The 27,747-nt window shown below is 58.3% G+C and overlaps 2 protein-coding genes across 3 annotated transcripts; both read left to right on the plus strand.

Moving 5' to 3' along the window:
- The first annotated feature begins 737 nt into the window (after positions 1-737).
- LOC106049482 (hepatic lectin) lies at positions 738-3,850 on the plus strand. The gene is made up of 6 exons (XM_048054911.2): positions 738-943; positions 1,795-1,902; positions 2,169-2,243; positions 2,543-2,694; positions 3,016-3,128; positions 3,338-3,850. The coding sequence occupies exons 1-6, from the start codon at positions 901-903 to the stop codon at positions 3,471-3,473; spliced, it is 627 nt and encodes a 208-aa protein (XP_047910868.2). The 5' UTR covers positions 738-900; the 3' UTR covers positions 3,474-3,850.
- Positions 3,851-4,235: 385 nt separating this feature from the next.
- On the plus strand, positions 4,236-27,383 carry LOC106049483 (LIM homeobox transcription factor 1-alpha-like). Of its 2 annotated transcripts, XM_066986507.1 has the most exons (10): positions 4,236-4,671; positions 4,703-4,725; positions 5,189-5,275; positions 8,384-8,570; positions 23,884-24,116; positions 24,610-24,767; positions 24,861-24,938; positions 25,604-25,736; positions 26,155-26,313; positions 26,683-27,383. In XM_066986507.1, exons 1-10 carry the CDS (start codon positions 4,523-4,525, stop codon positions 26,835-26,837), a joined length of 1,362 nt encoding a protein of 453 aa, XP_066842608.1. In that variant the 5' UTR covers positions 4,236-4,522; the 3' UTR covers positions 26,838-27,383. The 2 variants fall into 2 exon arrangements, with proteins under 2 accessions (XP_066842608.1, XP_047910875.1); XM_048054918.2 differs by having other exon boundaries at positions 4,575-4,707; positions 5,210-5,275.
- The last annotated feature ends 364 nt before the right edge of the window (positions 27,384-27,747 follow it).

A 27,747-nucleotide genomic window follows, 5' to 3' on the forward strand; every position in this document is an offset into this window, starting at 1 on the left:
GGCTATCGCCTGAGGGGAACTGTGAATATTGGGTGACCAGAGGCAAAATGTAGGAGTAAAGGACTGGAAGGGCCCTCTGAAGTCATCCATCGATGCCCCAGCAGCACAGCATTGCCCCTCCTCATCCATCAGCTGAAGCATCATTTCCCCACAAGCTTTGGGGAGCTCTTCCAGGGCCTCATTTCTTCTCAGTCCCAAGCTCGGAGGGGGTCCGGTCTCCATTTCATCATTGGCCATCACGTAACTCCTTTAGCTAGCACGGTTCTTCCCCCAAGCCCGCCTCACTGTGTGCACATCACAGAATCAACCCCCTACGCTTCTTAAATGCGGGCCGAAAGACTTGCAGAAAGCCAGCCACAACCCCAGCAAAGCCGGCGTATGGAACAGGAGCCTGGGTTGTGTCGGGGCTGAGGGGAGTGAAGGCCACGGCCCCCAAAACGAAAAGAATTCGGCACAGAGAGGCCCTGAACTCCGGGTTATCGATGAATTCAGGGAGCAGCGCTTCGTCAGAAGGCTGACGTTCCCAAGCAGCGCCTTCCCAAACCGGAGTCTGTTTTCCAGACCTGCTCTGGAAGCGGCGCGTTCGTTCCCTTCCACTCGAGGGAACCGCCTCAGGAAGCCGACAGTTTGCCCTTTTCACTCCACAGGGATGTTCAACCCAAACGGGCGCCCAGCTCGGCTGGCCGAGAGCCCCCCAGACGGGCGGGTTGTTGGAAGTGGACGCGATCCAAGCTGCTATTTTGAGAGCAGGAGCCAATAAGAGGCAGCTCGAAAACCTGCTGGTTAAACGCTAACCTTTGGACCGAACGTCCCCAGAGGCTCTGCGCGTCCTCTCCTCCAAACACTCTGATGACCAAGCTCCTACCTACGTGCTCCTAGGGCCAGCCAAAGCTCGTGGCGATGGACGAGGAACATCTCCACGATGACCTGCACATCTTTAAAGGTAAACCTCGGCCCTGCTAAACCCTTCGATCCGCTGCTTCATGGAGAGAGGCGCCGAGCCCCGATCTCCCGGCCTGGTCTTCCCCTGCCAAGGCACCTGGTTTGTGAGGAAGAGGAAGGTCTGGACTTCAGGGCAGCCGTTAGGGAGCTTGGCTAATTGGATCTAACGGGCTTGATTGGTTGGGGTGAGGAACCCTGCCCTAAGAAGCTGCTCCCTGAGTTGAGAATCAGCTGGAGAACGGGTGAGGGGGGCAGTGAGGGGCTGTGGGTGCTGGGGAGGAGCCGGGTGCCCACCCAGCAGCACCCGAGAGTGGGTTCGTTCAACCTGGAAGGGACCCAGGGCCCCAGAATGGGCTCCAAGCACCCTCACAGACCTCCCAAGGGTGGCTCTGACCCCCTCCGAGCCCCCCAGCACCAGTAAGGGACAGCAAAGACCCCCCCCCAGAGGGCTGTCACTAGGGAAATCCATTTTGCTTTTCCACCAGGCAGCCAGGAGGGTCTAGAACATGTCATATCCCAAAATACACAGCATAAAAACATCATTTCTGTAGAGGAGGCACTGGTTTGGTTCCGTTTGTGTGAAACCTGGCAGAAAATCACCTGCCCTGCCCCATAACACGGGGCAATGCTAGCACAAGGCACCGGCGTGACAGCCGTTGTGCCCATCGCTGTGCCCCAGAGGGGTCGGGACAGGAGCTACCACCCAAATTTTGCCTTCTGTAGCAAAAAGTTAACCATTGCAGGTTATTCATTAACCCTTCTATCAATGGAGCCCGAGGAGCTATGAAACTCAAATTAATCCGGTGGCCAGAGGGGAACCGTTTTTCACATCTCTTGTGTTTTATTTTAAAGACAGAAGCTTCTTCCAGCAGAAGCTGAGGTCCTTTCTCACGATTTACCTTCTGCTGGCGCTCTCCTTCTTGCTGATGATCACCCTGTTTGCGGTGTCGCTCTCCAGAGGTACCAAAGCCCCTCTGAGCGGGTGGATGCTTCACGCTAATTCACGCTAATTAAAGAGGCGGGTAGGACCAAGAGATGGATGAGGTTGTGGGGCTGGGGGCTGGCACCATGCTGGGGGCTCGGACCTCCACGGAGAGGAGGATGCCAAAGGATGAGGCATGGAGCAGGGAGTGGGTTCAATGCACCAGAACAGAGCTCATCCTCATCCTTGGCCGATACCAGTACAACCAGTACCCCACCGTGTCTCTCTCCCTCTCTCAACGCAGTTTCTGCCATCTCTTCTAAACTCAACGAGGTGCACACAGAGAAGAAACTGAACTTTTCCAACAGGGATTCCCTCTGTAAGTCCCGCAAGCTGCCCAGACCCACGGCTTTGTACCCCCCCTTCTGCGCTTTCCCTAAGCTGGCACCTGCACAGACAGGGCTCCAGGAGGGCTGGGTGGTCCAGCGGGGTCTGCTCTCCTGCCTTCTGACAAGTTTTTTTTCCATTGGAAATAAAAATCCACCTTGTAGTAGAGGCGTCTTTTAGGTGCTTTTGTGGGAACCCAATATACAGCTGCAGGATTGTGCCCGCACCAGTTTGGCACTGGAGCACTGCTGGGAAATCCCTCCTGACTGCCCCCCATCCTTCTTCCCCCAGTGTTTCCCTGCGGAGCCGAAGCCAGGGAGTGGGAATACTTCGATGGCAAATGCTACTACTTCTCCATAGACAGAATGAGCTGGTACAAGGCAAAGACCCAGTGCGAGGAGATGCACTCGCGCCTGGCCACCATTAACAGCTTCGCCAAGCAGGTAAAGACCCCAGCAGCCACCAGTTAGACCCAGCTCCTGTCCGCATCCTTTGCTCCGTGCCCCACGGCCCCAACTTTGGGATGCCGGAGCGTCCCAGAGCCTGCTGTTGTCCTCGGCAGCAGCCAGCAGAGAGCAGGCAGAACTCGTGCTGCCTGCCCGCCAGGCCGGGCTCCGCGGTTCTGCGGGATGCTCTGGTCCCCGTCCCGCTCCTCCGCGACCCCAAGGAGCAGCCAAGCGCAGGGCTCGGCTGTGCCCCGAGCCCGCTGGCTCCCGGAGCCCTTTCCTGGCGCTTTCCCCTCCTGATCCCTCTCCCCGCTGCAGAATTTTGTCATGTTCAGGACAAGGAATGAGCGCTTCTGGATTGGGCTGACGGACGGGAACTCGGAAGGGGAGTGGGAATGGATCGACGGGACCGACTACAAGAGCACGTTCACGTGAGTGCCAGCCTGCCCCCCCCGGGCACCCCAAAACCGCAGCCTGCTGGCGCACCCCTGTTTCACACCAGGTCTAACACAGTAGCAGAGCCAAGCGCAGCATCTAAAGGCGCCCAGAATCATCCAAAATCATCCAAGACAGGCGTAGCTAGTCCCCACCCCACGCTCCCTGCATTTCCCTCACCCGATTTGACATTTTCTCTGCCCAGGTTCTGGAAGGAGGGCGAGCCCAACAACAGCGGCAACAACGAGGACTGCGCCCACGTCTGGACCTCTGGGCAGTGGAACGACGTCTACTGCACCTTCGAGTGCTACTACCTCTGCGAAAAGCCTGTGCCCCACTGAGCGGTGCCGAGCAAAGCGGCGTGCCGGCGCCCCGGCACCCCAAATGTTTCCTTTCTCTTCTTAATTTATACTATCCTGCCCGTTTCCTGCCGGTTCCTCTCGACCGCCCTGTCCCGCTGGGGCCAGGGTTGGACTTCCATGGTCCTAAGCAGGAATCCAGCTTCTCCATGGGGAGCTTGGCCGAATAAAGGAGGATTATTGCTCTGGAGCAATGGTTAACGCGGCCTCTCTGCTCTGGGGAGGCCGAGCTGGGGCGGCGGCGGGCACAAAGGGGATGCAGGGTGCGGGTCGAGCTCTGTGTCTGGGGAGTTGGTGCCAGCTCAGTTTTCCTATCAGGGAAAAAAAAAATCGTCATTTTTGGGAACTTTTCCTTTTTTTTTTTTTTTTGTATAATTTGGATTCCACTTTGCAAAACTGCCCGGCCCCCGCTTGGCATCGGATAAGCCCAGCTTTGTGCTGTGCCAAGAGGGGCTGCTGGCACCAAAGGGTGGGCGCCCCCCCCTGCCATGGCGCCCCCCCCTGCCATAGCGCCCCCCCTGTAAGGACCCCCCCCCCCCCATAGGGACACCCCCCCTACAAGGAACCCCCCCCAACAAGGGCACCCCATCCCGGGGGTCCCCTGCCTCCTTCTCGCCCCGGGGGAGCCCCCGGGGTTCGGGGGGCGGCCGGGCCGGGCAGCCCCCGGGGGGGTCCCCACCGTCCCCCCCCCTCTCCCCGCTGCCGGGACGGTGCCGGCGGCGGATTCGTTTGGAAGCCGGGGGAGGGCCGGGGCCATCGAAGCGAGCCGAGCCCGGGCACCGCGACCGCCCCGACGGCGGGAGGACGAGCCGCCGCCTTCCCTGTCGGCGACACGGCTGTCGCGACAGAACCGGCAGCCCTTCGGGGAGCGGTAAAGCGGCGGATTAACGCGCCGGGCTGCGCGGAGCCCCACGGCTGCCCTATTCCCACGGAACCCCGACCCCGGCGCCAGCGGGGAGCGCCGCCTCTATCGCGACAGTCGCCGACGGGGCTCCGCGCGCAGCGGGCTCCAGCTCGGGGGGCCCGGCGGGATGGGGCCCCCGACGCGCTCCCGGCTCAGGCGCGCTCCCGGGGGAGGCGGGGGGCGGCGGCGCTCACGGGCACGGGCGCGGACACGAGCGGGGGCTGCGCGCTCTGCCCCGCGCACACTCGCGCCCCGCTCCGCTCCCCGAAAAGCGCCGGTGCCGGTACCGGTGCCGGTGCCGCCGGTGCCCCGGTAGGTGCCGAGCACGAGAGGGGGGAGGAGGGGTCGCGGGGAGCCGGTACCCGGTTGACGGCAACCCCGGGGACGCGCTCCCGGTGCGCCCCGTCCGGGCGCGGAGAACCCACCCAGCACCGGGCACCGGGAACCGGGCACCGGACACCGGGAACCGGGCACCGGGAACCGGGCACCGGGAGCCGGCCCGCGGGTGGGGGGGGGGTCCCGTCGGGTCTCCTGGACGCGGAGCTGGGGATGGGGGGAACGACCCCCGCCGCGGCATCCCCGGGACCCGGAGCGAACGGGGAGGCTCCCGGGGATCCCGGGGGCAAGGTCGGGGCTTGCCCTAACGGGACCGGGAGGACCGGGGCGGGTGCGCGTCGCCGCCGCCGGGATTTCGTTGCCGTTCTTTTACCGGGACGCGGAGAACGCCGGGGGTCGACGGGACCCCCCCGGGGCTGGGGGGGGGCTTTGGGCTCGGTCCTCCCCGGCCGGTCCTAACGCTGCTCTCCGCCCGCAGCCGCCGGGATGAAGACGGAGGAGGCTCCGTCCTGCCTGCAGCAGGCGACGCCGGTTCTGGGCTTCGGTGAGTGCCGGGGGCGGCGGGGAACGAGCAGAGCCCGGCCCCAACCCTCCCGTCCCGTCCCGTCCCGTCCTGTCCCCCCCCCCCCCCCCCCCCCCTCCGTCCCTACCGGCTCCGGTCCCGGTGCTCCGGGAACGGGAGCGGCCCCGGGCTCAGCCCGGTTTTGCGGTTTGATGCTTTGGAGGCAGCCCAAGCCCCGGTAAAGCTGCGAAACGTCCCCCTCGTCCCCCTTCCCCTGCGACCCCAAAACAGCTCCGGGGGGCTGGTGCTGTCCTTACGGTGCTCGGTGGCTCCAGCGAGGCACCGAGCACGGGATGGACGGGGACAGCCCCGGCATCCGACCCTTCCTTGCCTGCCCTGACCCCAAAAAAAAAGCCCCTTCGCCTCCTCCGAGCCCCGTTCCCCCCCCATTTCCTCGCTGATTTTACGCACAACCCAACTGCGCACCCGCACCCTGCCTGGGGTTTGCCGCTCCCCAACGGAGCGAGGCCGGATCCGGCCACCCCAGCAGGGCCTGGCCGGGGGGGGGGGGGGCACAATTTAGACCGAGGCACCCGAGAGCTGCCCCCCCCACCCGATGCCTTCGCCCCTTCTCGCAGAGCTGCGGCAGGGTGGGTGGAAATTGCTCTTCGTTAGCACAGCGGCTGGGCCAAACTGTTGCATTTCTACGGCCGCTCGTAAAAGGCTGAGGTCTTTGGGGCAGCGAAGGGCAGAACCTCCTCCGCTTTCGGTTCCCGCTGGGGAATGGGGGCAGCCGGCGTTCCCCCGGGCCTTTTCGCATCCCCTCTGCCCCCCGAGCTCGACACCGCTCACGCTGTGCTAAGGGCATCGTTCGCGTTCGTGTCCTTGCACCGAGCGAGGCTCTGGTGGGAATCACAGCCTGGCAGAGCTGCGCTGCTGTCCCTGCCCCTGCATCCCGACCCTTCCTCCCCCCAGCCTCAATCCCCAGCAGCCTCCTTGCCCACCCCCTCCGCTCCCAAGTTTTCTGCCTCTCCCTTTCACAGCGATCCCCCTTTTGCTATGAAACGGTCCCCGGCTGTTTAAATAGCCGCCCTGGGCTAATCCGGCGTGAAACGATTCCCTGCTTTTTCCCCCCAAATTAAAGAGGAGTTTGGGGTCGTCGGCCACACACCGTAACCCACTGGAGGTTTGGTCCCTTGGGATGCAAGAAGGGTGAAAATGTTTGACCGCAGGAGTTGCTAGCGGAGGAAAAAAGGGGGAGCTGGATGGACGTGGGATGAGCACCCACGGTCCCACCGTGCCGGTGCTGCGCCATCACAGCCCTCCTCGTGGCCCCGGTGCCGGTGTGCTGCTGCTCCGGCATGGCACACCTTCATTTGTCACCTTCCTGAGCTCAAATCCCCGTTTCCACCCCCGAGCTGCTTGCAGGGGCTGCAGCGAGGACAGATCCATGCCTCTGCCCTTGAGGAGCGAGTTTTGGGCTTGCTGCAGCACCGAGAGCCCCGACACCAGCTCTGGCCCCAGCCGTTCAGGGCGGCTGCAAGAAGCATAAGCTTTCAGGATCTGTCCCCCTCCCACGGGAGCTGCTGTCCCATTTCCAAGCCCCAGCACTCGATTAAGAGGCTGTGCTGAGCCCGGGAGCCGCGAGGGGCTTGGGCAAGCAGCTGAAGTCAGCTGGGATGGGATGCCGGTGGTGCAGGACCCCATGAAACGTGTCAGAAGCTGCTGTTGCCCAACACACCCCCGTTTTTGGAGGTGCTTGTGGGGGTAGCAAACCCAAATTACTCAAATTTACTCCCTGCCGACATTTCCTCCTGCCTTGGTGTAATGGCAGCAGTGCCCAAAACGCAAAGAGGATCACCTGCCTTTACCCAAATTTCCCAGAGCCACCCTCGCCTTTGCTGCGGTTTCAGATGATTTCAGGACGTTGTGGCTTCTCCGTCTCTGGCTGCAGCTAAACCTGGGCAGAGCGAGCGCTCAGAAAGCTTCCTGCGTGCAGACACTTTCTGCCCACCCGCATTTTGTCCCTGCAGCAGCCCTGCCTGCTCCGTGCCCCCTCTGCGCCCGGGGCACACAATTCCAAAAGCTGGAAAAGCTGGAAAGCCAGCTGCCGAGGGGCTGGGTCAGGGCTCCTCCGTGTGTCCCAGCCCGGTTTTGGTGCAAATCTCTCTTTGGGCAGAGGCCAGCACAACCCCTCTCCACTCCTCGCCCCGGAGCAGTGACCTGCGTCTGGTCCTGCTGCTCGCCAAGGGCTCGAGCCCTCCGAGCCCCCCGCTCCTCCGAGACCTTGCTTCCCCTCGGCAGCTTCGTCCCCGTGAAGCCACCGTGTCCCCCCCAGCCCCGCTGGGGCAGGTGTTCCCAGGCTGGGGAGGGAGAGGACGGTGATAAGCGCTCGTAAAAGCCAAGGAGCTTGGCACCGCGGAGGCTGTGCGCATCGGAGGGGGCGTCTCTGCCTGGCTCAGCCTGCAGCCCAGATCCAGCGCGGCAGATAGCGCATTTATTGCTCACTCCTCTACCTTGAAGCTATCATGACGAAGCCTTTGAAGAGCAGCCATAGATTTGCATGTTGATAAAGGAAAAAAAAATTCCCAAATCTCTGCAGCCTTTCCTCTTTTAAACAGCTTAGCACCGAGCGTGGGGCGAAAGTGGGCAAAATTCACCCCCGGGGCCGTGCCCTGGCCTGGGTCAAGGTTTGCAGCCCCGCCACCTCCTGCGTGGATCTGCTCCACGTTGGCTCCCCGGTTCCCATTGTGCGTGTCCCCCACGTCCAGCTCGTGCGACGCTGGGAGCGCGATTCCCCTGGAAGTCACCGCACAGAAACCCTTTCCTCTGCTTTCGCAGGAGCGGCTTTGCTGCTGCTTTCGCATGGGCCAACTTCTGCCTTCATTTTCAAGGCTGAGCTCCGTGCCGAGCCTCCCTTCTCGCCCTCCTGTGCGTGCTCAGCCGCTGACACCAACACCACGTGGTGCTTTTTTTTAAAAAAAAAAAAAACAACAAAAAACCCACCCAAACCAGTAGATAATCGTGCAAGCAAACGGTTGTGCGAGGCTAAGCGTCGCCCCCTCCCAAAAGGCAGACACCCCCGCACAGAACATGCGTCCCGGGGCAGAGCCCAGCTCCTTCTCACGCCGCCTTCTCCCCGCCGCCCAGGTTCCGACCCCAAGATGCGGGAGGTGTGCGCCGGCTGCGACACCCCCATCTCCGACCGCTTCCTCCTGCGCGTCAACGAGCGCTCCTGGCACGAAGGCTGCGTGAAATGCGCCGTCTGCCTGCAGCCCCTCTCCGGCACCTGCTACTGCCGCAACCGGCAGCTCTACTGCAAGCACGACTACGAGAAGTAAGTGATTTTTTATTTTTTTTTTTGGCCGGGCTCGGCGCTGACCGTCTCCATCCCAGGCGGGGAGGGAGCTGGTGCAAAGTGGGGTCCTGGAAGCGTGGCCACTGGTGGCACGCAGGGCGGCGAGCAGCAGGTGAGGCGAGCAGGGGCACGGAGGCGTGCTGTCTCGATTTTCCGCCACGACGTTGGGATCGAACGCTCTCCTGGGCTGCTGGGATGGAAGGAGGGAGGCTGAGCCTTAGGGACACGCCGTCCCGGGTGGATGCTTTGCGTCCTGGTGATGGGGCAGGAGCCGGACCCCGCTCCTCGGTGCGGAGGAGCCCGTCCCAAAGGATGCGCCCTGGGGCTGTGCCGGTTTTCTTGCTGTTGCTCGGCTCTGCTCGTGGTGGCAGCCCCGGCCCTTCAGCAGGGCGGCCACCACCGAGTTCTCCTTCGGAACAACTTGCCAGGGCTTCCAAGAGTAGAAGGGCTTCTGCCTTTCTCTGCTTGTTTCGTTTTAATGGTGTGGATCAAATGAGGTGTTAAAGTGCGAATCTGGAGGTGCAGCATGGGAAAAGGCACCCAGACATTAACCCGTGGCAGGATCAGCTTCCCTCTACTGCTGGGCTCTGCCTTGTGTGTTGGATAAAACACAGCCAGTGCTGCGCGTGGGGTTATTTGGAAAAAAAATCTGGTTTTTAGATTGATTTCGTCAGCAGGGGCAAAAGCTAGAGTGGGATGGTGGAGGCTGTGCTTTGTCATGAGAGTGTGGAAGCAGACATGAGAGAAACGGGCCCGCGGGCAGGGTGGCATCTCTGCAGTTAGCGAGTCAGGGCGTCCGTCTTGCGCATATTTCCAAGAAAACCGTGTTTATCCCCAGCTCAGCCTTGTCTGCAAAACTCAAAGATACGAACACGGGCGTAATTTTTGGGGTGTCTGGTGTTGGCCAGGGAGGTGGGGGAGACGCAGCGGTGGCAGGCCGCACGGACACCCCAGGGTATTGCTGGGTTGTTGCAGTTTGGCAGCATCCTCTAAAGGCTTTTCTGACCGGCCCGATCTTATCTCCTCCGTGCTTCATCAGAGAGCGCAGCCTCCTCCCCGCCCGTGACGCAGGCGCTTGGCAGCGATGGGGATGGCAATAAAAACACCAGGGCTTGCCCGCTTCCCCGGGGTGGCTGGGAGAGCCGGGCAGGCACGAGGAGGCTTCTCCCTCACCCTTCAGCCACAAAGGGTGGGCACCAGGGGCTGCTTGGGTCCGAGCGGGCTGGGCCTCTGCCAGGTCTCTGCTTTGGCCAGGAGGAGCCGGTGGCTGGAGGGGATTTGGTGGCCGCGGTTGCGTGTAATCAGACACAAACGTGTTGGCAAAACCCACCTGCGCAGAGCCCCTCATCCCTCCGAGGAGCTGGGTGCCTGATTTGTGATGGGATTTCCATGGGGTATCGTGGAAACCCCAGCCTCCACGCTGCTTTTGGCCAGAAAGGGAGGCCGTGCGTCCTCAGGACAGCATGGCCGTGCCATTTCCCCTCGCCCTGCGCTGAATTTGACCACGCCGCCGCTGCTCGGTGCTGGACCCGGTCTGCTCCGTCTCGCTGCAGCGCTTGAAGGACCTCAGCCTGATTTGCAAAGACGCCTTTAGGGTCTGCAAGTCCCGAAAGTCGGTCCTCCGGGTGCTTCCGACGGCGTCCGCTCAGCACCTTTGCGCTCCCAGCATGGGAATTTCCAGGGAGGCAAACTCTCAGTCCTGCTGTTTGGAAATCCGCTCCCCCCAGAGTCCGCATTCTTGGCCTTGACTCTCCAAAAGTTCCCGGGCTTGGCCAGCGATTAATCCCAGGCTGCAGGACCCAGCGTCGCCCCGGGGCCGCGGCGCAGGCCGTGGCTGCAGCAGGGTGACCTGGAGGGGAGACCCATCTGGCATTTATTCCCCCCTCATGCGAGCTGCGCAATAAGAGGAAAATGCTTTAATGGCGAGATAAGCCAGCAGCTGCAGCTGAACGTGGGGGAAGGAACGGGCTGTTGATCTAGAGATGAAATGTTAAGCCCGAAGATGGATGTTGTTCTGCAGTCCCTATCATATAAAACCACAATCTGAAGGCTTTTGGGAAGCTTTCCTCTTCCCCTCTCGCCTGGGGCCCCGCCAGCTCTCCTGCGCTTTGCTCAGGCACCTGCCCTGTAAATCCCGCTCCGGGCAGCTCGCGTAAATGCTATCAAACAGCAACGGCTCGGGACGGGCCGGGGGGGGAGGAAGGAAAATACTCCTGAAGGATGATAGAGTGGCTGCAACGGCCCCGTCCCGGGCGCCTTGTTTACTTTGAAGTTTGTTTTGTGGAATGACAGGCAACGCGGGGGCTGCCGGGGAGCTGTCGGGAGGGATCTGAACCGCGGCCGCGCGCTGGCAGCCGTCCCCCTCTCCTCCGCGCTCTCCTCTTGCCCATGTGGAGATGATTTCGCTCGTCCTCGCTGGAGATACGGGGTGAACTCGGCTCGAACCTGGCTCGCCGGCTCCCCATCGCCGCGCTGCCGCCACGTGATCGAGCGCGGGCTCCGTGTGCCCTTGTGCTCCCCGTCTTTGCGTGAATCCCCGCGGCTCCTCCGGCTGGATGCTAAGGGATGAGGAGGGGGCCAGCGGCACAACCCATCCGTCGGCCCCCCACGGGTGCCTTTGGGTTGTTAGCATCCCGGCCGGGCATCACGCAGAGCCCAAGATGACCTCGAGCCCACCCTAAGCAGCTCCTTCCCCACCTATTGCTGCGCTCGGAGATCATATCCACAGCCAAAAGGGTGGTGTTTTTTTTTTTCTGAAAGCTCACCCAAGGGGCACCCGAGCGGGGCACGGGCAGCCCCGCTGGGTCAGATCCTGAACCAAGAGCAGCAGCGGCTCGCTTCGCCTTTTGAAGCCTCAGGCACCCCTGAGCAGCGGGGTAGGGATGGCCAGAGGCAGGGAGCCTTGCAAAAACGGTCTGAGAGCAGCAGGCTGGGCGCACACCCCCAAAATAGTGATGTAGGCGCACTGCGGGGACACCCGGCATCGTCCTGCTGTGTCCCGTAGCGCAGGGTGGCACCCAGCACCGATACTGGCATCCAGCGCCGACCTGGTTTTGGCCAATTTTCTGGATGGAGCAGGTTGGGAGAAGTCCAGCAGCCAGGGTGGGAGGTGAGAAATGGGAGACGGGGAGGCAAAGGTGGCAGCGAGCTGCCTTGTTCCATCGGGGGGGGGGGGACACCCAGGCTGCAAATCCAGGCTGGCATGCGGAGGGGGGGCAGAGGGGACCCAGAGGCAGCTCTGCTGAGCGGGCTGGGTCATGCTTAAAACCCTGCGGGAGGGCTCCCCCCCAAGCATGGATCCCCCGGGGAGGAGACGCCGGGACAGGGCTTTGAGAGCAGAATGAGCCCAGGCGCTGTCTGCAAACCGCACACATTCCAGGCGCAGGAGTCAGGCCCTAAAAATGATGAAATTGGTGTTGAAAGCAGAAGGATTTGGGATTATTTTTTTATTTTTTTATTTTTTTTGGCTTTTGAGCATAAAAACTTTGCCGTGTTTGGGACGTTTGGTTACAGCCAGCTCAGAAATTATCAGCGCGCTTCCTAGGCCCGAGGAATTTCAAAAATGATGCTTGAGATGCGCCTGAAATGCCAGAACCTGACGAGCGGGGACTCAAGGACGAAACGTGATGGATTGCAAGAGCTGCTGACAGGCGCTGCTCTCGGGAAAGGGCTTCTGGCTGCCCCCTGCTTGGCCCAGCTCTGCTTTGCGGAGCGTTGAAGCTCCCAAAGGTGCCGATTTTCCCCCAAAGGCTGCGGGCAGGGACGCCAGCCCCGCTCGGCCACATCCAGCTTCTCCATCCGCGGAGCGCCGGGGTCCCCCCATGTCTCCCCCTGTCCCCCGCCGCCCATGGGGCAGGTAACGAGAAGTGACAGCGCTCCGAGAAGCGAGCAAATAAACGAGATAATGAGCACCGCGACAAGGCAGTGATGAATGGGGGCCGCCCGCCCAGCGAGCGGACCCTGCGGGTGCCTCTGCGAGGACAACGGGAGATGGAGGAGGAGGAAAGGGAACGTCCCGCAGCTCCTTCCAGCCCCCCTGGGCAGGGAGCGAGGATGGTGCGAGGCGCACCTGACGTTTCAAGCCCCCTTTCTGCTCCCAAGCAGCCTGTGCTGGTCGCAGATGGTTGCCACTGTCCCCATTGCGCCAGTGCTTGGGGTCTGCAGCAAGAGTGGAGCTGGGGTGGAAGGAGCTGGGATGGAAGGAGATGGGAAGGAAGAAGCTGGGAAGGAAGGAGATGGGATGGAAGGAGCTGGGAAGGAGCTGGGATGGAAGGAGATGCGAAGGAAGGAGATGGGAAGGAAGGAGATGGGAAGGAAGGAGATGGGAAGCAAGAAGCTGGGAAGGAAGGAGCTGGGAAGGAAGGAGCTGGGATGGAAGGAGCTGGGATGGAAGGAGATGGGATGGAAGGAGCTGGGAAGGAGCTAGGAAGGAGCTGGGAAGGAAGAAGCTGGGAAGGAAGGAGATGGGAAGGAAGGAGCTGGGAAGGAAGGAGATGGGAAGGAAGGAGCTGGGAAGGAAGGAGCTGGGATGGAAGGAGCTGGGATGGAAGGAGATGGGATGGAAGGAGATGGGAAGGAGCTAGGAAGGAGCTGGGAAGGAAGAAGCTGGGAAGGAAGGAGATGGGAAGGAAGGAGCTGGGAAGGAGCTGGGAAGGAGCTGGGATTGAAGGAGCTGGGATGGAAGGAGATGGGAAGGAAGGAGCTGGGAAGGAAGGAGATGGGATGGAAGGAGCTGGGATGGAAGGAGCTGGTAAGGAAGGAGATGGGAAGGAAGGAGCTGGGAAGGAAGGAGCTGGGAAGGAAGGAGCTGGGATGGAAGGAGCTGGGAAGGAAGGAGCTGGGAAGGAGCTGGGAAGGAGCTGGGATGGAAGGAGCTGAGAAGGAGCTGGGAAGAAGCTGGGAAGGAGCTGGACACACAATTTGCAGCCTTACGTCCATGGTTTATGTGGAGCAAAGCACCTCCCCAAAGCTTAGGGCACGGCCAAACCATGGGCTCACCGCGATCTTTTCCCCGTCCCAAGCCTTCCCTCTCTCCTCGTCGGGTGGGTGGCTGAGCCCCGTCTCCCACCGAGAGCATCATGATTAATGACGTTAATTACACAAAGCTATTCCTACCCCAGTTCTCACTGTTCCTCGCCTTGGTTTGTTCACAGGGCCCAGGAAATTAAACACTAACTCTATAATCACCGCAAAATGAAAGAAATATGCAGATGTGCCTTGAGCATGATTAAGAAACCAGCCACCACGTGCTGTCTGTTCCCCATCGCTGTTGGATTGTTTTTCTAATGGGGGAATACATAGGGGAGGAAGAGCTTTTTTTTTTTTTTCTTTTCTTGTGCCACACATTATTTTTCTAGTTTAATTAAATGTAATTTACTCTGATAGATTTCTCTCTCTTTTGGCCTGTATTTTCCTTCCTTGCTTTGCGTCCCATGGCTTTGAGCCTCCCTTAGACCCACGTCACCAAATTCCACGCCATGAGTGGGCACAGCGTTCTTACCCACCAGCTGACCGTGGTCCGATAGCAGCTAGGCCTGCCTCTAAAATCGTTTGCTTTCTCTTGTGCCTGATGAGGAGAAGGAAAATATGAACCCCAAAGGAGTTGGAAATCAAAGTAAACTACCACAGGTCAAGGTAACAGCCCCCTGCAGCAGAGAACACAGATGTAAATTAACAATCAAGTGCTTGCCAATGCTTTGGATACTTGGTGCTTCCAGGATTAGTGATTTCTCCGGGATTAGTGCTTGCAGAAGTGGTGGAGAGAGTGGCAAGGGGGTCGGTGGCGGCTTAGGGAGGACGCGCGAGCAGGTGAAAGGTTTGCACCAAGGTGCAGAGCCCACGGCTGGTGAGATTGCAAGGGCTGAAGGGGAGGTGGTTTACGGAAAGGTCGCTTGTGGTTAGCCCTGAAGTGCTCGGGCAGTTGGACTCGGTGGTTTTTGTAGGTCCCTTCAACTGAAATATTCTATTCTATCTCCTTCCTTCCCTTCCCTTCCCTTCCCTTCCCTTCCCTTCCCTTCCCTTCCCTTCCCTTCCCTTCCCTTCCCTTCCCTTCCCTTCCTTGCCTTGCCTTGCCTTGCCTTGCCTTGCCTTGCCTTGCCTTGCCTTGCCTTGCCTTGCCTTGCCTTGCCTTGCCTTGCCTTGCCTTGCCTTCCCTTCCCTTCCCTTCCCTTCCCTTCCCTTCCCTTCCCTTCCCTCTGCTGCTGTCCCCGTATTTCCACAGTTCTCCCACTTCCAAGCCTGGCTAGCACTGGAAGGGCAGCGCTTGCAATCCTTCATCCCATTTCTTCATCCTCTCTTTCCTTCCTCGAGGAATCTACGTGGAAGCAGGCGATGGGGGCAGCGGGGATCCCCCCGACCCATCCTGCTCATGACACGTCCCCACCTCCCCCGGCTGCCCCCTCGTCTAAAATGCCGAGCCAGGCATCGCCGTCACAAACTCCTCACGGGTGTTTTAGCAGATTTTATTTTTTTTTTAGCAGTATTTTCCTGCGTTCTGCTTTCCAGCCCTGCGTCCCTCTCGCTGCTTCTGCCCACGGGTCGTCCTGGGGTCCGGGGAGCTCCACACCTCCCGTAGGGCCAGCACGGCGCTGGGAATGTGGCTCCTGCTTTCCTCGTGGCCCTTTCTTTCCTCTTGGCTCCTTCTTTCCTCATGGCCCTTTCTTTCCTCTTGGCTCCTTCTTTCCTCATGGCCCTTTCTTTCCTCTTGGCTCCTTCTTTCCTCATGGCCCTTTCTTTCCTCTTGGCTCCTTCTTTCCTCGTGGCCCCTTCTTTCCTCGTGGCCCCTTCTTTCCTCGTGGCCCTTTCTTTCCTCGTGGCTCTTTCTTTCCTCGTGGCCCCTTCTTTCCTCGTGGCCCCTTCTTTCCTCGTGGCCCCTTCTTTCCTCGTGGCCCTTTCTTTCCTCGTGGCTCTTTCTTTCCTCGTGGCCCCTTCTTTCCTCGCGGCTGCCCAAAGCGAATTACAACCCAGAGCCATCGAGTGCTTCCTCCTTCCTTTCCCCCGCCCCCTTAATGCAATTAGGCTTCCATGTGGCTAATTGCAGCTTACCCTAACTATCTCGGCGGCACCTCCGCACCCCCGCCTGGTCCCCCATCGTCGGGATCGCGCTGGTGCAGCCGCGGTCAGCCCTGCAGAAGCCCCGTCCCGAGCCTCTTTCCCAATTCCTGTAAAATCAACGCGCAGCTTTTAACCTCTTCTTACTATTTTTTTTGCCCGCCACTTTGAACTTCCCTTCGCTTCCCTCCTGGCCCCGTGTCACGGGCTGGGGGAAATCTCCCTCCGGTGTTTCTCGAGCTAAAGGCTGGGTTCCTGTTAGGGGACAGCTTTCACTGTTTTAAAAAAAAAACTCTCTTTTAGACGCCTGATACGATTTGCAGTGTGTTTAACTCACATCTGCTGCTTAAGGGCATCCCCACAGAGGGGCTCGGAAGCTGACGGCGCTGGCTTGGGGTGCTCGCTGTCACAGACCGCTCATGAAGGCAATTTTCCTTCGAAAATCTTTCCTAAGGTGGCTGCTAGCAGACGCGCGCCTTCTCCGTTCTCCGTCCTTAACACAGCGCTGAAATATTTTGGGGCCGTGGTCACGCCGGGCGGGCATTTACATCATTTCCAGTCCTGTTTTAAAGGACTTTAAGGGGAGGTTGATCCCTTTGCTGCGTGGATCTCCGTTCCTCCTGACCCGCACAGGGAACCGCAGCACAGGGAGCTTGCGGGACGCGCAAAAACCCCGGCAGGGCACGGTCACATCCGAGCGCCCTCGATGGCACCGGAGGCGTTTTGCTGGAGGCGGTGCGGCGAAGCTCGGTGTCACCCACGGTGGCCCGGCCAGGGACGCGCGTCCCGGTGCTGCCGCTGGCTGCCGAGCCTCCCCCCGGTGCTGCCGCACGTCCCCTTCCTCGCTTAAAACGGAGGGGAGAGGGAGAGAGCCCGGAGTTTAATTTAAATCACATCTCCCCAGCTTGTTCTTTTCTCAATCAATATTGCTTTTTACATCATATCTAATCTCTTCTTCTTTTTTTTTTCTTCTTTTTTTTTTTTTCCTCCCCTCTTCCCCCTCCGAAGTAAAATTTAATTAAATAATTCTAATGAATGTTTAATGATGTTCTTTTGTCATTATTAAATCTGTAATAAAAGTGTCGGCAGCCCTTCTGCCTCCCCTCCCCGGCTTCCCCCCCCCCGACGTTAATGCCCCCCCCTCCCCTCCCCGGCACACACCGTCCTGCTGTCTCCCCCCACCCTTGCCAGCCCCCCTCGCGCTGTGACAACGCTCGCATTCAGACCTGCAAACAGGAAATGAGAAAAGGAGAAACAGGATATTGAGCCGGGATACTATCGGGGTGGGTAATATCACCCCTAGCTACTAGCGCAGGAGCCCTTCTCCTGCCGGGCATACTAATGGAGCTGCCCGCCGGCCCCGCAATAAGGCAGGACGAAATCAATAGGAATTGATAACGCCGGCGTCGAGCCCGCGTAGCCGGGGCGAGCTCTCGGGTCGTGTCTCGTTGGCTGGAGAGGGGGGAGCGGGAGAGGAGCCTCGTCGAGGGGGTGTCTCGCCATGCAGGGCTTTGCACCACCCGTCGGAGGCGCGGCGCCCATTTTTTCGGAGCTCCTTCAGAGCTCGGTGAGAAGCTGGGTATGAACGTCAAGCTTTACGCTTGGAAGAGGAGCTGATTTCCTAAGGGAGTGGAAAACACCCTTCCCGGGCATGCAGGCAGGGGGCTGGGCTCACCTCTTCTGTGCCGCAGCAGCATCGGGCTCTGCTCTGTTCTTTAGGCAGCTGGCAGAGCATCACCGAGTGATAAAAATACGCAGCGAGTGATAAAAATATGCACCAAGTGATAAAAATATGCACCAAGTGATAAAAATATGCACCAAGTGCAAGGCCCCACCAGAGCTTCCGAGCTGCAGCAGCGGCTTTAAACGAGCTACGGGAAAATAAAGGCTGCGCCCGAGCTCTGGGCGTCCGGCAGCCCACTCTGCCTGCCCCTGGTCAGCCCAAGGTGTGACCCCCACGATCTGCATTAAAAAAAAAGAAAAAAAGCATTAAAGCATGCTCCAGAGGACACAAAAGCAAAGCTGCAGCCTGGTGCCGGCGCAGCCCAGGGTGTGCAGAGATTCAGCGGCTGCATCGCACCTTCCCGCAGCTCTGAGATGGCCCGGTGTGGGATCCAAGCCGGGAAGGAACCTTTTTGCCGCAGCATGGCAGAGGTGGGGGCGATCACAGAAGCTCGAGAGAGGCCAGATTCCCCGCACGCATCACCCAGAGCATCCCCAGCTTCACAGGGCGCTCGCGGGGCAGCTTGGGTGCCCGGCAGGGCGTTAGGGGCAGGAGGCAGCAGCTCCAGGCACCGTCCTGCTGCCGTCCCTCTCTCCTGGACCCGTTTTCAAGGTGTGGTCCTACCCTGCTCCTCTCACCATGGGGTGCCTGCATGGGGATGGGTTTTGCAGGCAAACCTCGATTTGGGGGACCAGTTTTCCTTGCCATCGAGCTGTGCCCGTGGGGAGCACCCGTGGGGTGCGGAGGGAGGTTTTCCTTCGCCTTTCCCACCGCCTTCCCCTGCCACCTCCCCTTCACCTGGCAGAGCCACCGCAACGCAACCCTCCCCGGCGGTCCTCGGAGTTGGGGGGGGGGGGGGGGGGGGGTGAAAAATAATAAAAGAAGAAACACGCATTTTTTGTTAGCATTCAGCAGTGATATGACAGGCGCCCTATGAATTCTGGGAGATTTTAATAAAGAAGACAGGCCTGTGAAATTTAATAAAAGAGTTCATCAGATTATATGGTGATGGCTCGGTGCCACCGTGCTGGCAGTAATATCCTCGCAGTGGGGGGGTTAACCCCTTGAGGGACAGAGCAGCAGCACAGTATTAAATCTTTCAGTAGCATTTCACTCGTGTCACTTTAATATTTATGAATCTCTCCGGCTTTGGGAACCTCTTTGGTGTTGTTTTGCTTTTTTGTTTTGTTTTGTTTTGTTTTGCTTCTGGTTCGGATCTTTTTCCAGCGTCGGTTTCCATCTCTGACACGAACAGAACCGAGCCCCGGGAGCAGGGCTCCTAACACCTCTTGGCTCCTGGATGGGTGCTGGGTGCACTCACGGGGTCGGGACAAGCCGGACCACACTCGTGAGATGCTGAGGTTTGGTTGCTTTTCATAACCAACATCCCCAAATCCTTCTGTTCTCCACGGCCGTGGTGTTGCCCTCATCCTTCCAAGCTGTGTTCCCAGCGATGGACGGTGAGGGTCAGGTTTGAGCGCGCCTTGCACAATTCTGTGCACAAAGTGCCCTTCTGGGGGTAAATCTACCCACCTAGCCCACAAAGAGCTTTGGAGGGAGCCGAGAGCACCTTGTTGTCCCCCAGTTTCCTCCCTTTCTCTGACCCAAATGTTGCTGCAAGAAGCCAGAGATTCAGCACGAGGAAATTTTTCCCCACCGTGCCCCGGTGCCGCTCTGCACGGCCGAGCCAGGGGACGTGGCTGGTGCAGGAGGGAATGAAAGAGCATATTGTGCTGTCATTGCCTCCTTGTTTCCCCTGTGTGTCCCCGTCACGCCCCTAGCCCCCAGCCCCAGCCCGAAATCTGGCCGGCGGCTTTGCAAGCTCCACTTCAATATTTCAGCCAGCTACAATGGATTTTGCAGCTCAGTGTTAAGTAAACAGACCTTGCTTAAGCCTGGACTGCTTCATTTTGACTAAACCCTAACTAAATAAGCTAGTTTCATGAAGCACAGGCCTCCCAGCTTATTCCTTGCTTCATTAACACCTTTTAATCCCATCGATGCAACCGTATGCGCTCCAAATTACCCTTCCCAGGCCTGGGTCAGCATCCCCTGCGCTGCTGCTGCAGGTCAGAGGCTCTCATCCTGAACTGCAACGGGGATGCTCAGCGAGGATTAACAGACAGCCAGGCACTGGGGTGGTTTACCGGGACTGGAATCTGATAAACGCAGTCCATGAAATGTCTGAAAAGAGGTGGGAAGACCTCAGAGCAGTCTGCAGCTCCTTTGGCAATATGCAGGGGTGGACGCAGAGGATGCTTTGCTGTGATGCCCCTTGCCTGGGCTCAACGCCTAGAAACTTTACTGAACTTCCAAGGGAAAATGAACAACGTGCTGGTTTCTCCCAGCTGCTTTGCTGGTCTATGTTATTAAAAGAAAAGCAAATTAATGGTAAATGAAGAGTGAGGACACTTGTTTGAAAGTGTCAGCAGAGCAAGGGGATTGAATAGTGGAAAGAAACTGTTTTCCATAGCGCGTAACTCCTCGATACATGATGCTGAGCAAGATTTCAGCTTCAAAAAGGTGCTGGGCATTGCTCGAGTGCCCAGGCATGAAAGGAGCCGTAGAGCAACAGTGCTGGGACTTCCAGACTGCAAATCAGTGTGCTGCTGCGTGTGCTCCTGCAGGCAGCGTTTGGGGTTTTCTGCAGCTGCGCCAGCCGCGCAGCCCTGCTGCTGGTCTCCGAGAGCTCCCTGCAGACACAGCGTGGGCAGCCGGTGAATTTGGCCTCCGGCAGCAAAGCTCCTAAGATGTGCCGTATCTCCGTCCTTGTTGGGTGACAGACACGCTGCCTCCAAGCCATAAAGCAGTACAGATGTGCTTGCCCTACATCGTGTGGTCACCGCACGCTGCTCTTCTGCCCACACTGCTCTTCTTGCATCCGGCATCCACCAGCTTCAGGAACTGGCTGCCAAAATCTGTCCCCAGAGCCCCAAGCCTCTCTCACGATGCTGACCTGTGAGCAGCCATGCAGCTTGCAATCCCCAAAGACATTCAGGCTTAGAAACCCATCCGCCTCCCAGCTCCTGATGGTTTTTCCATCAAGGTGAGCCTTTCCCCAGCGGGAAAATCCAACCCTATCTTTTGCAAAGGTAATTAATCTGAGGCAAGCAGGTAAGGATGTGGGATACGTGTCTGTAGGCATACCGTGAATGCTGTGTGCAGGCACGTGCCTCTGCTTGCTGGATGGTTTCTGAACATCCCCAGGAATAAAAATTCATAGCGTTATCACAGCTCCCGTAAGGAAATCTTATCAGACTCAGCTTCTTGAGGAAACGTGGGTGTTAAGGACACGGGAGTGTGGAGACCCAGCCAAAAAGTGGGGTCAGCAGGGGCCTTTTAGGACAAACAGAGACACACGGGCCGCGAGGCTGACACTGCACAACGGTCCTCCCAGAAAACGGGATGCGGCGGCAGCGAGCTACGAGCCCTCGGAAGGGCTCCTGCTGCTGCTGCCTCTCCGTCAGCTCGCAGACATCCTGCTCGTGTCGCTGCTGCTCCTCAACGCGCTTTTCATTACGAAGCCAGGAACCCGCTTCGGTTTTGGACCATCCCTCGGCGTGGTTTCTCCAGGCAGCCGCTCCCAGACGTCGGGCAGCCGCGTCCGCCGCTCAGCCTCCCCAGCCTCCTCGGAACCCACTGCCAGCCACGGAGATGTGTTTTGTTCCTATGGCAACCTAAACAATATTACCTTGACTTAAACGGATTCAGGCAATATTAAAACCAGCCTCTTTAGGAATTCCTGGTGTTGGAGGGGCTGAGAATTTTAATTTTGTGTAATGCGAGCTGACACCGTGTTTATGAGCTGCTTGCTGAATGTTTTCTTCAATTAGTACAAAGCAGAGTGGATTTGTTTTCGGGGCTTAGCTGGGAGATGGAGTGTGCGAGCCTCGCAGTGCCAAAAGCATTATTGAGTTACGCTGCAGTAACGGCACTTCCCTCACCTGGTAGCTGCACAAAAAAAAACCCTTTTCGGGGAAATCTGGCACATGACAAGGTCTTCACATGAGGCTTGCTAACTGCCTGGTCCCGACAGCGGCAGGGGGAATGGGTTTGTTGCCTTGCAGGGGAATGGGTCTCCTTTCCCAGCCCCAACTTCTGTACCTCCATCTCCTTGCTCTGCTCCGCACATCCCACTGCGCCCAGGTTCAAAGCTTTCCTTTATTTGCTGTTTCTGGGCAATTTTCTGGACGTTTTGCCCAAGCAACCAGCAATGTCACCGAGGGTGGAGATATGAAAGGCCCCAGGAGTGCTGGGCACCTAACTGGGTACAAATGATTGAGGAAACACAAGTGTGGATCTATACAGAGAGTTTTCCATCGGCTTCTTCCCAAACGCTCCCCTTCCTTGCTTGGAGGCAGGCCAAGATGTTGAAGTAAAACTTTGGTTTGACGGGCCTGTGGTCTTACCGCCTCCCTCTCTGGATTTGGGGCTCTTGGGCTGAGCCTGGGCTCCCTCCAGGAGAAAAACCTCTGAAAAATCCATCGGGACCGGGTGGGAGCGTGGGGCCGGCTTGTCTCAAAGTCGAACAGTCTGTCTGGCACAGCAGATTCAGCTACGCAGCAGCACACAAAGAGGCAAGGCAGAGCTTTCTTTGGGGACAGCAGTTCTGAAATTCAGCGCTCACTCCTAAACCGGTCGTTTGCGGGATGAGGGACAGGAACTTTGAAAGACCCGTGTGATTTCCCACAACTGGCATAACAAACTACAAGAAAATAAAGACGTGACAAAGTCTAGCCGCTGGGCGCGGAATAAAGGCAGATTCAAGTTGGAAATAGGGGCCGAGGACGTGGTCAGCCTCTGGAGCCTCTGCCAGCGACGTGGGCAGGTCCTCCTCCACTTGGAGCCCTCCACCTGCAGCTGGCTGGGTGCCACGGCCAGCGAGCAGGATCCAGGTGGGAACCCCTGGGTGAGAACACAGCAGGAAAGGGCTCTGGCTACACGATCGTTACGCTCCAGCCGGGCTTGAAGTCCAGGAACGTTAATAACCGAACGGTTGGTCGCATGTCACTTGTTCCCGGCCGGTCCCAGAAAGCCACGAGCACGGATTGGCTCTCTTGTTGGGTTGGGTTGGTGGTTTTTTGGGTGTTTTTTTTTTTTTTTTTTTTTTTTCCTTTTTACTATTTCACTTCTGCTGTAACAGAAGGATGTCGGTGTTAGGAAAGGGACAGGTTTGGACTCAGCCCAGATTTGGGCTGGGCTTGTGCCTGAAACACTCTCCCAGCTTGCTCCTTCCGTAAGACGCTGAGGTTATGGCTAAAAGGCTGCTCTTTACTCCCCACAATTCATCTCAAATTCAGTTATTATTTTTCAAGTGTGAATTAGAGAAAGACAAAGAGGAAAGGGAGAGAGGGAGAGGCAGGGCGAGGAACGTGCGTGCAAACGCACTGACACAAAGGAGAGAGAAATCCCACACCATTCCAGTTGGAATGTCCCAGACACCGCAGCCGAAAGCCACTGCACAGCGCAAATCCATGGTGGTATTTGGAAGGGATGAGCCCACCCCTGTAAGCCTCTTCATCCTGCTCCACAGAGTTTGCCAGGAGGATTAACCTAGTCTTGTTCTCAATCCCAGTTTATGAGTTCCCTGCTGGTGGGGAAGATCCTGTGTGTTTAAACAACAGCCTAATTAATCCCTATTTTATTACTTTCTCTTGTCAAGTGGCTAAATAGAAGCTGTCAGCCGGCAGCCACCGCCGCTCACATTTGTTTAGATCCCAAATTACTTCATCAGAACCATCTGCTCGGTGCGCGGGGCGCTCGCAGTTGTTTATGCCTCTCTCTGGACACGGAGTGGGGCACAAACACCTCCCGGTGGGACTCCCCGCGCCAGGCTCCGCCAAGCCCTGGGGACTGTCCCGGAGGGGTCCGCAGAGGAAATCTGCCATGAACCTGGCGAAGCCAAGCAGCCAACAGCCCTAGAGAGGAAGAGGGGACACCCAGCTCTGTCCCGATGGGCCAGGCACGTTTGCGTTCCTCCCTGGGGTTACAGGTGGTCAGGAAGCCCCTGGAAAAGACATTTTTTGCTGGATACGAGGCTCCACACATCCACCCGCTTCCTTCCTTGGCTTCCTGAGCCCCTCAGGGATGGAAGGAGTTGGGTGTTTTCACCCTGGAGAAGAGCAGGCTCGGGGGGACCTCATCACGGTGTTCCGGTACTTAAAGGTGGATACGAAGTGGATGATTCTCTCCACGAGGAGCCACGTGGAGAAGACACAGGGCAATGGGTACAAGCCATACCAGGGCAGGCTTCATCTTAATGCGGGAAGGAAATGGTTTACGGTGAGAGCAATCCCTGGAGGAACCTCCGCAGGGGTGTGGTGGAGTCCCCATCACTGGAGGATTTCAAGGTGCAGGTGGGCAGGGTGCTGGGTAACCTCATCCAGGCTCCCTTTTCCCACCAAAAGCTTGGACCTGGTGAGCTTTTGGGGTCCCTTACAACCTGGGCTATTCTGTGGCTATGTGATTCTGCCCCGGCAGCCCCGCGCAAGTGCCTAACCCCCAGGACCTTCCTTGCAGGCTGTTCCAGACCAAGTGCAGCAGCTGCCTGAAGGCGATCGCCCCGTCCGAGCTCATCATGCGGGTGCTGGAGAACGTCTACCACGTCCACTGCTTCTACTGCTGCGAGTGCGAGCGGCGCCTGCAGCGGGGGGACGAGTTTGTGCTCAAGGAGGGGCAGCTGCTGTGCCGCAGCGACTACGAGAAGGAGAAGGAGATGCTGAGCGCTATCAGCCCCGCGCCCACCGAGTCCGGTGAGGGGCCGGAGCAGTGCCGAGGGCGGGGAGCGGGCTTGTGGGGTATGGTGGTATTTGGGAGGGGTGAGCTCATCCCCGTGAGCCTCTTCGCCCTGCCGCCAGTCCCTAATTAACTCCGAGGAAGGCTCCAGAGGAGGAGGAGGAGGTGGGTGGAGGTTGCAGCGCCTTGTCCCCTCGGTGAGGGCAGAGGGGCAGCCCAGGGTGTACCTCGATCTATTTGGTGTGCCTGGAGAGGGTTGGTTGGGCTGATTTGAGATGTTATGGGATGGAAGGTGCGGGGCCAGGCTGGTTCCTCAGCACCACCGCTTATTCACCGTGTTCCCCTGAGCCGCAACTCAGCCCGTGAGCTCTCCTGGCTTCGTTCTGCGCTTCTGGCCCAAATTGCTCCTCGTGAGGAGCAAAACTGAGCGTTTCTCTGCATCCTTGCCCTGGGAGATGGCCTGGAAAGGCCACTCTCTGCTGAGCCACCGCTCCCGACCTTCCGTTGCAGTGAAAAGCGAGGACGAAGACGGCAGCCACTCGCACGGCAAGGGCGGCGAGGAGAGCAAAGACCACAAGCGCTCCAAGCGCCCGCGCACCATCCTCACCACGCAGCAGCGGCGGGCCTTCAAGGCTTCCTTCGAGGTTTCCTCAAAGCCTTGCAGGAAGGTATAACGGGGCCGTTACACGATGGCAGGCTTGGACCCTTTTAAGCGTAATTAATTTCTGATTCAGCTCTCCGCCCCTTCGTTTTGCGGACAGGTGAGGGAGACCCTGGCAGCTGAGACGGGCCTGACCGTGCGGGTGGTGCAGGTCTGGTTCCAGAACCAAAGAGCCAAGGTGAGCAACGGTCCCTGCCCCACAGCTGCGTTCCCAACACGGCTGGGATATCACACACTCATCCAATTCAGAGGAAACACAGGACAGCTTAGGAAAAGAGAAAACGGTCAGAACAGAACAGCTACGCGGGACCAAACCACGGGTGCACCTCGCTGTGCAACAGGGATCTAATAATAGCAAAAGCCTAGAGAGGAATGTAAGAAACCTATAGATGTTTGCAGAGCTTCAATGTTCTCCTTTTTTTTTTTTTTTTAAATTATTATTCATTTGCTACTTGCTACTTTTTCCCCCTCACTGTGAGACTGGGAAGACTGGAAGGATTTCCCACTTCTTCCCTCTAGAAGTTGCAGGGAAAACGTTTCCAGCGGTGCAGGATGTACAGGGTGGAAGCAGAACCTGCCTTTGCAGTAAACCAAAGTCCTTTGCTTTTTAAATTGTGCGTGGCATCCCCCGCAAAGATCCTACAGCCTTTCCTGCCAGCCCCGCTGCTCACAGGGCTTGTCTTGGCCGGGCGTAGAGGATGCTGACTGCGGAGGAGTCACCCCGAGCAGCCTGGCAGAGATATACCGGGGCAATGCTCGGTGGCGACGAAAGGCAGGTGGCAGTCATATGCTGCCTCTCCCCCCGCTCAGAGCCTCAAAGCTGGGGTCTCGGTCTCCTTGCAGATGAAGAAGATCGCTCGCAGGCAGCAGCAGCAGCAGCAGCAACAGCAGGAGCAAGACCAGCTGGGCAACCCTCGCCTGGGGAGCGGGAGGGGGACCGGCCGCAACAGCAGGCAGAGCAACGATGACAGCGAAGGTGAGGAGCTGGGGGGCACGCCGACAGCGCTGGGGGCTGCAGGCTGGGGCGGGGGGATTGGCTCGAACAGATCGGAGAGGGAACACACACGGGGAGTAGCAGAGAGCAGGCAGGTTGTCGCCGAGTTGGTGCGCAAGTTGTCGGTGACCACAAAGGTGGAATGATGCTGGGTAATGCTCGGCGGGACTCAGGGGTACTCACGATGCAGCGTGCCTGGCCTCTTCTTGGGAAGAGGATCCTTTTTATAACATCGCGTGGATGTTTGTAACCTTGCATCCATGCTGCATGGGTGCCCTGAGCCTCGTGCAGTGCTGACCCCGACTGGGACTGCCACACACCGCTGCAGCGACGTGAATAACGTTCCTGCACCTGCGCTGCGCGCCCCTTCTCCAACCCGTCCCACTGCTTGTGTCTTTAGACGGTGCAAGCGTTCACGGCCTGGACGGGCTGATGGTTCCCTATCCTCGCATCCCCCAGCAGCAGCTGCTGCCCCTGGATCAGAACGGCTACAGCACAGACTTGTACAGACAAGGGCTCACACCGCCCCAGCTGCCAGGAGACCATCTGCACCCCTACGGTAGGAGAGCGCCGGGGAGCTTGCACCGAAGCCGTGTCCCTGCGCCAAAGCTGCCCAAGCCATGAATCCAACCCTGCCAATGGTCCACGGGACTTGGACGTAGCTCAGAGCCTTTCTCAGAGGAAGTTTGGCGAGGCCACAGCCTCGGGCTGAGCTCTGCTGGAGGCTGGGGAGTGAGCCTGGGGTCTTCTCTCCAACGGGAGACGTTTGGGTGAGGGAGGGAAGAGCCGTGCCCAGTGCCGGTCCCGGCGTGGGGTCCCCTCGTGCTCACAGTGGTTTGTTTTTTTGTGATGCAGCCACACCCCAGCTCCCCCCGTGGAATGTGCCCGTGCCACGTCCCCACTTATTTCCCTCTCCTTCCTCTTCCAGACTCAGAAGGAGTTTTCCACGACATGGACAGCGACAGCATCAGCCACCTGGGAGACTGCCTGCTGTCCACGGCTGAGGCCAACCTCCTCCAGGCCCGTGTGGGCAATCCCATCGACCGACTCTACTCCATGCAGAGCTCCTACTTCACCTCCTGACCATAGAAAAGCTCCCGGCTCTTCGCGAGGATCTCGGGTGGATGCTGCTCCAAATTCAGAAGTGGGGGTGAGGGAGGAGAAACCAGACTGAGACCGTCGGAGACATTCCTCGAGCACTGCACGGCGGAGGAGGCAGCTGGGTCCGCCACACACACGAGCACTAACCCACAGGGACCTTTCACAGCCTGAAGGACTTTGGATTGCCTCTCTCCTTTTTTTTTTTCTAGCCACGAGTAGATCAATGGTATGATGTTGTTTAGCTGTACCTTTAGCAGTTTGTCCAGTGTTTAAGCTTTTGAGCATTATGTCCTTCAAACAAAGACTGGCCAAGCTAACCAGGGTGGCCCCCCGAAGTAGCAGGTGCCCTTCGCACACAAACTCTGTTTATTTAAGTCCCGGTTGCAGCTGAGCTGCCCGCCGGGCTGTTTTGCCTCATTTCCCAGCCTATGGGACAAGGTTAATTTTCAACATCAAAAGCCAAGGTCCTGAGGCGTCTCCGAGGGATGCCACTGCCGCTTCGGAGATTCTCTTCGTGGCTGTCGATCAGTTGGCACGGTACGGTTTTTTAATGGTTGACATTTCAGAAATGCACGACAGCCTGGCCCCGGAATGAAACGGCTGTGCTCGGATATCTGCTTCAAGAAACAGCAGTATTCGTGCTCCGTCATGCTCAAGGACGCCAAGAGAAGTGTAACACATCCACAGCGAGCTTTCTATTGCCTTTACGTCTGCCTGTCTTTCTCTAAAGGGGCACTTCTACTCCCTTTATGGGCGGAACAAAGACTGTCTTCTGTTTGTTTCCTTTCTAAAACAGCAGAGTGAAATGGTTTTACTCTAAAAATATTCCTGCTAGAAAGCCCCTTCTCTATAGCAGGATTCCCCACTCTGGCTCCTCTTTCAGGCATCCTAA

The sequence above is a fragment of the Anser cygnoides genome, chromosome 34 (genome assembly GCF_040182565.1).
Source record: "Anser cygnoides isolate HZ-2024a breed goose chromosome 34, Taihu_goose_T2T_genome, whole genome shotgun sequence".
Lineage (NCBI taxonomy): Eukaryota > Metazoa > Chordata > Aves > Anseriformes > Anatidae > Anser > Anser cygnoides.

What these genes read in the sequence shown, in the direction of transcription:
- LOC106049482 (XM_048054911.2), top strand. Translation starts at nt 901, where the DNA reads ATGGACGAGGAACATCTCCACGATGACCTGCACATCTTTAAAG. An exon ending in TGACCTGCACATCTTTAAAG is followed by an intron (nt 944 to 1,794) that starts GTAAACCTCGGC and finishes TTTATTTTAAAG; the next exon opens with ACAGAAGCTTCTTCCAGCAG. An exon ending in GACTACAAGAGCACGTTCAC is followed by an intron (nt 3,129 to 3,337) that starts GTGAGTGCCAGC and finishes TTCTCTGCCCAG; the next exon opens with GTTCTGGAAGGAGGGCGAGC.
- LOC106049483 (XM_066986507.1), top strand. Translation starts at nt 4,523, where the DNA reads ATGGGGCCCCCGACGCGCTCCCGGCTCAGGCGCGCTCCCGGGGGAGGC. An exon ending in CCCCGCGCCCACCGAGTCCG is followed by an intron (nt 24,117 to 24,609) that starts GTGAGGGGCCGG and finishes CTTCCGTTGCAG; the next exon opens with TGAAAAGCGAGGACGAAGAC. An exon ending in TCCAGAACCAAAGAGCCAAG is followed by an intron (nt 24,939 to 25,603) that starts GTGAGCAACGGT and finishes GTCTCCTTGCAG; the next exon opens with ATGAAGAAGATCGCTCGCAG.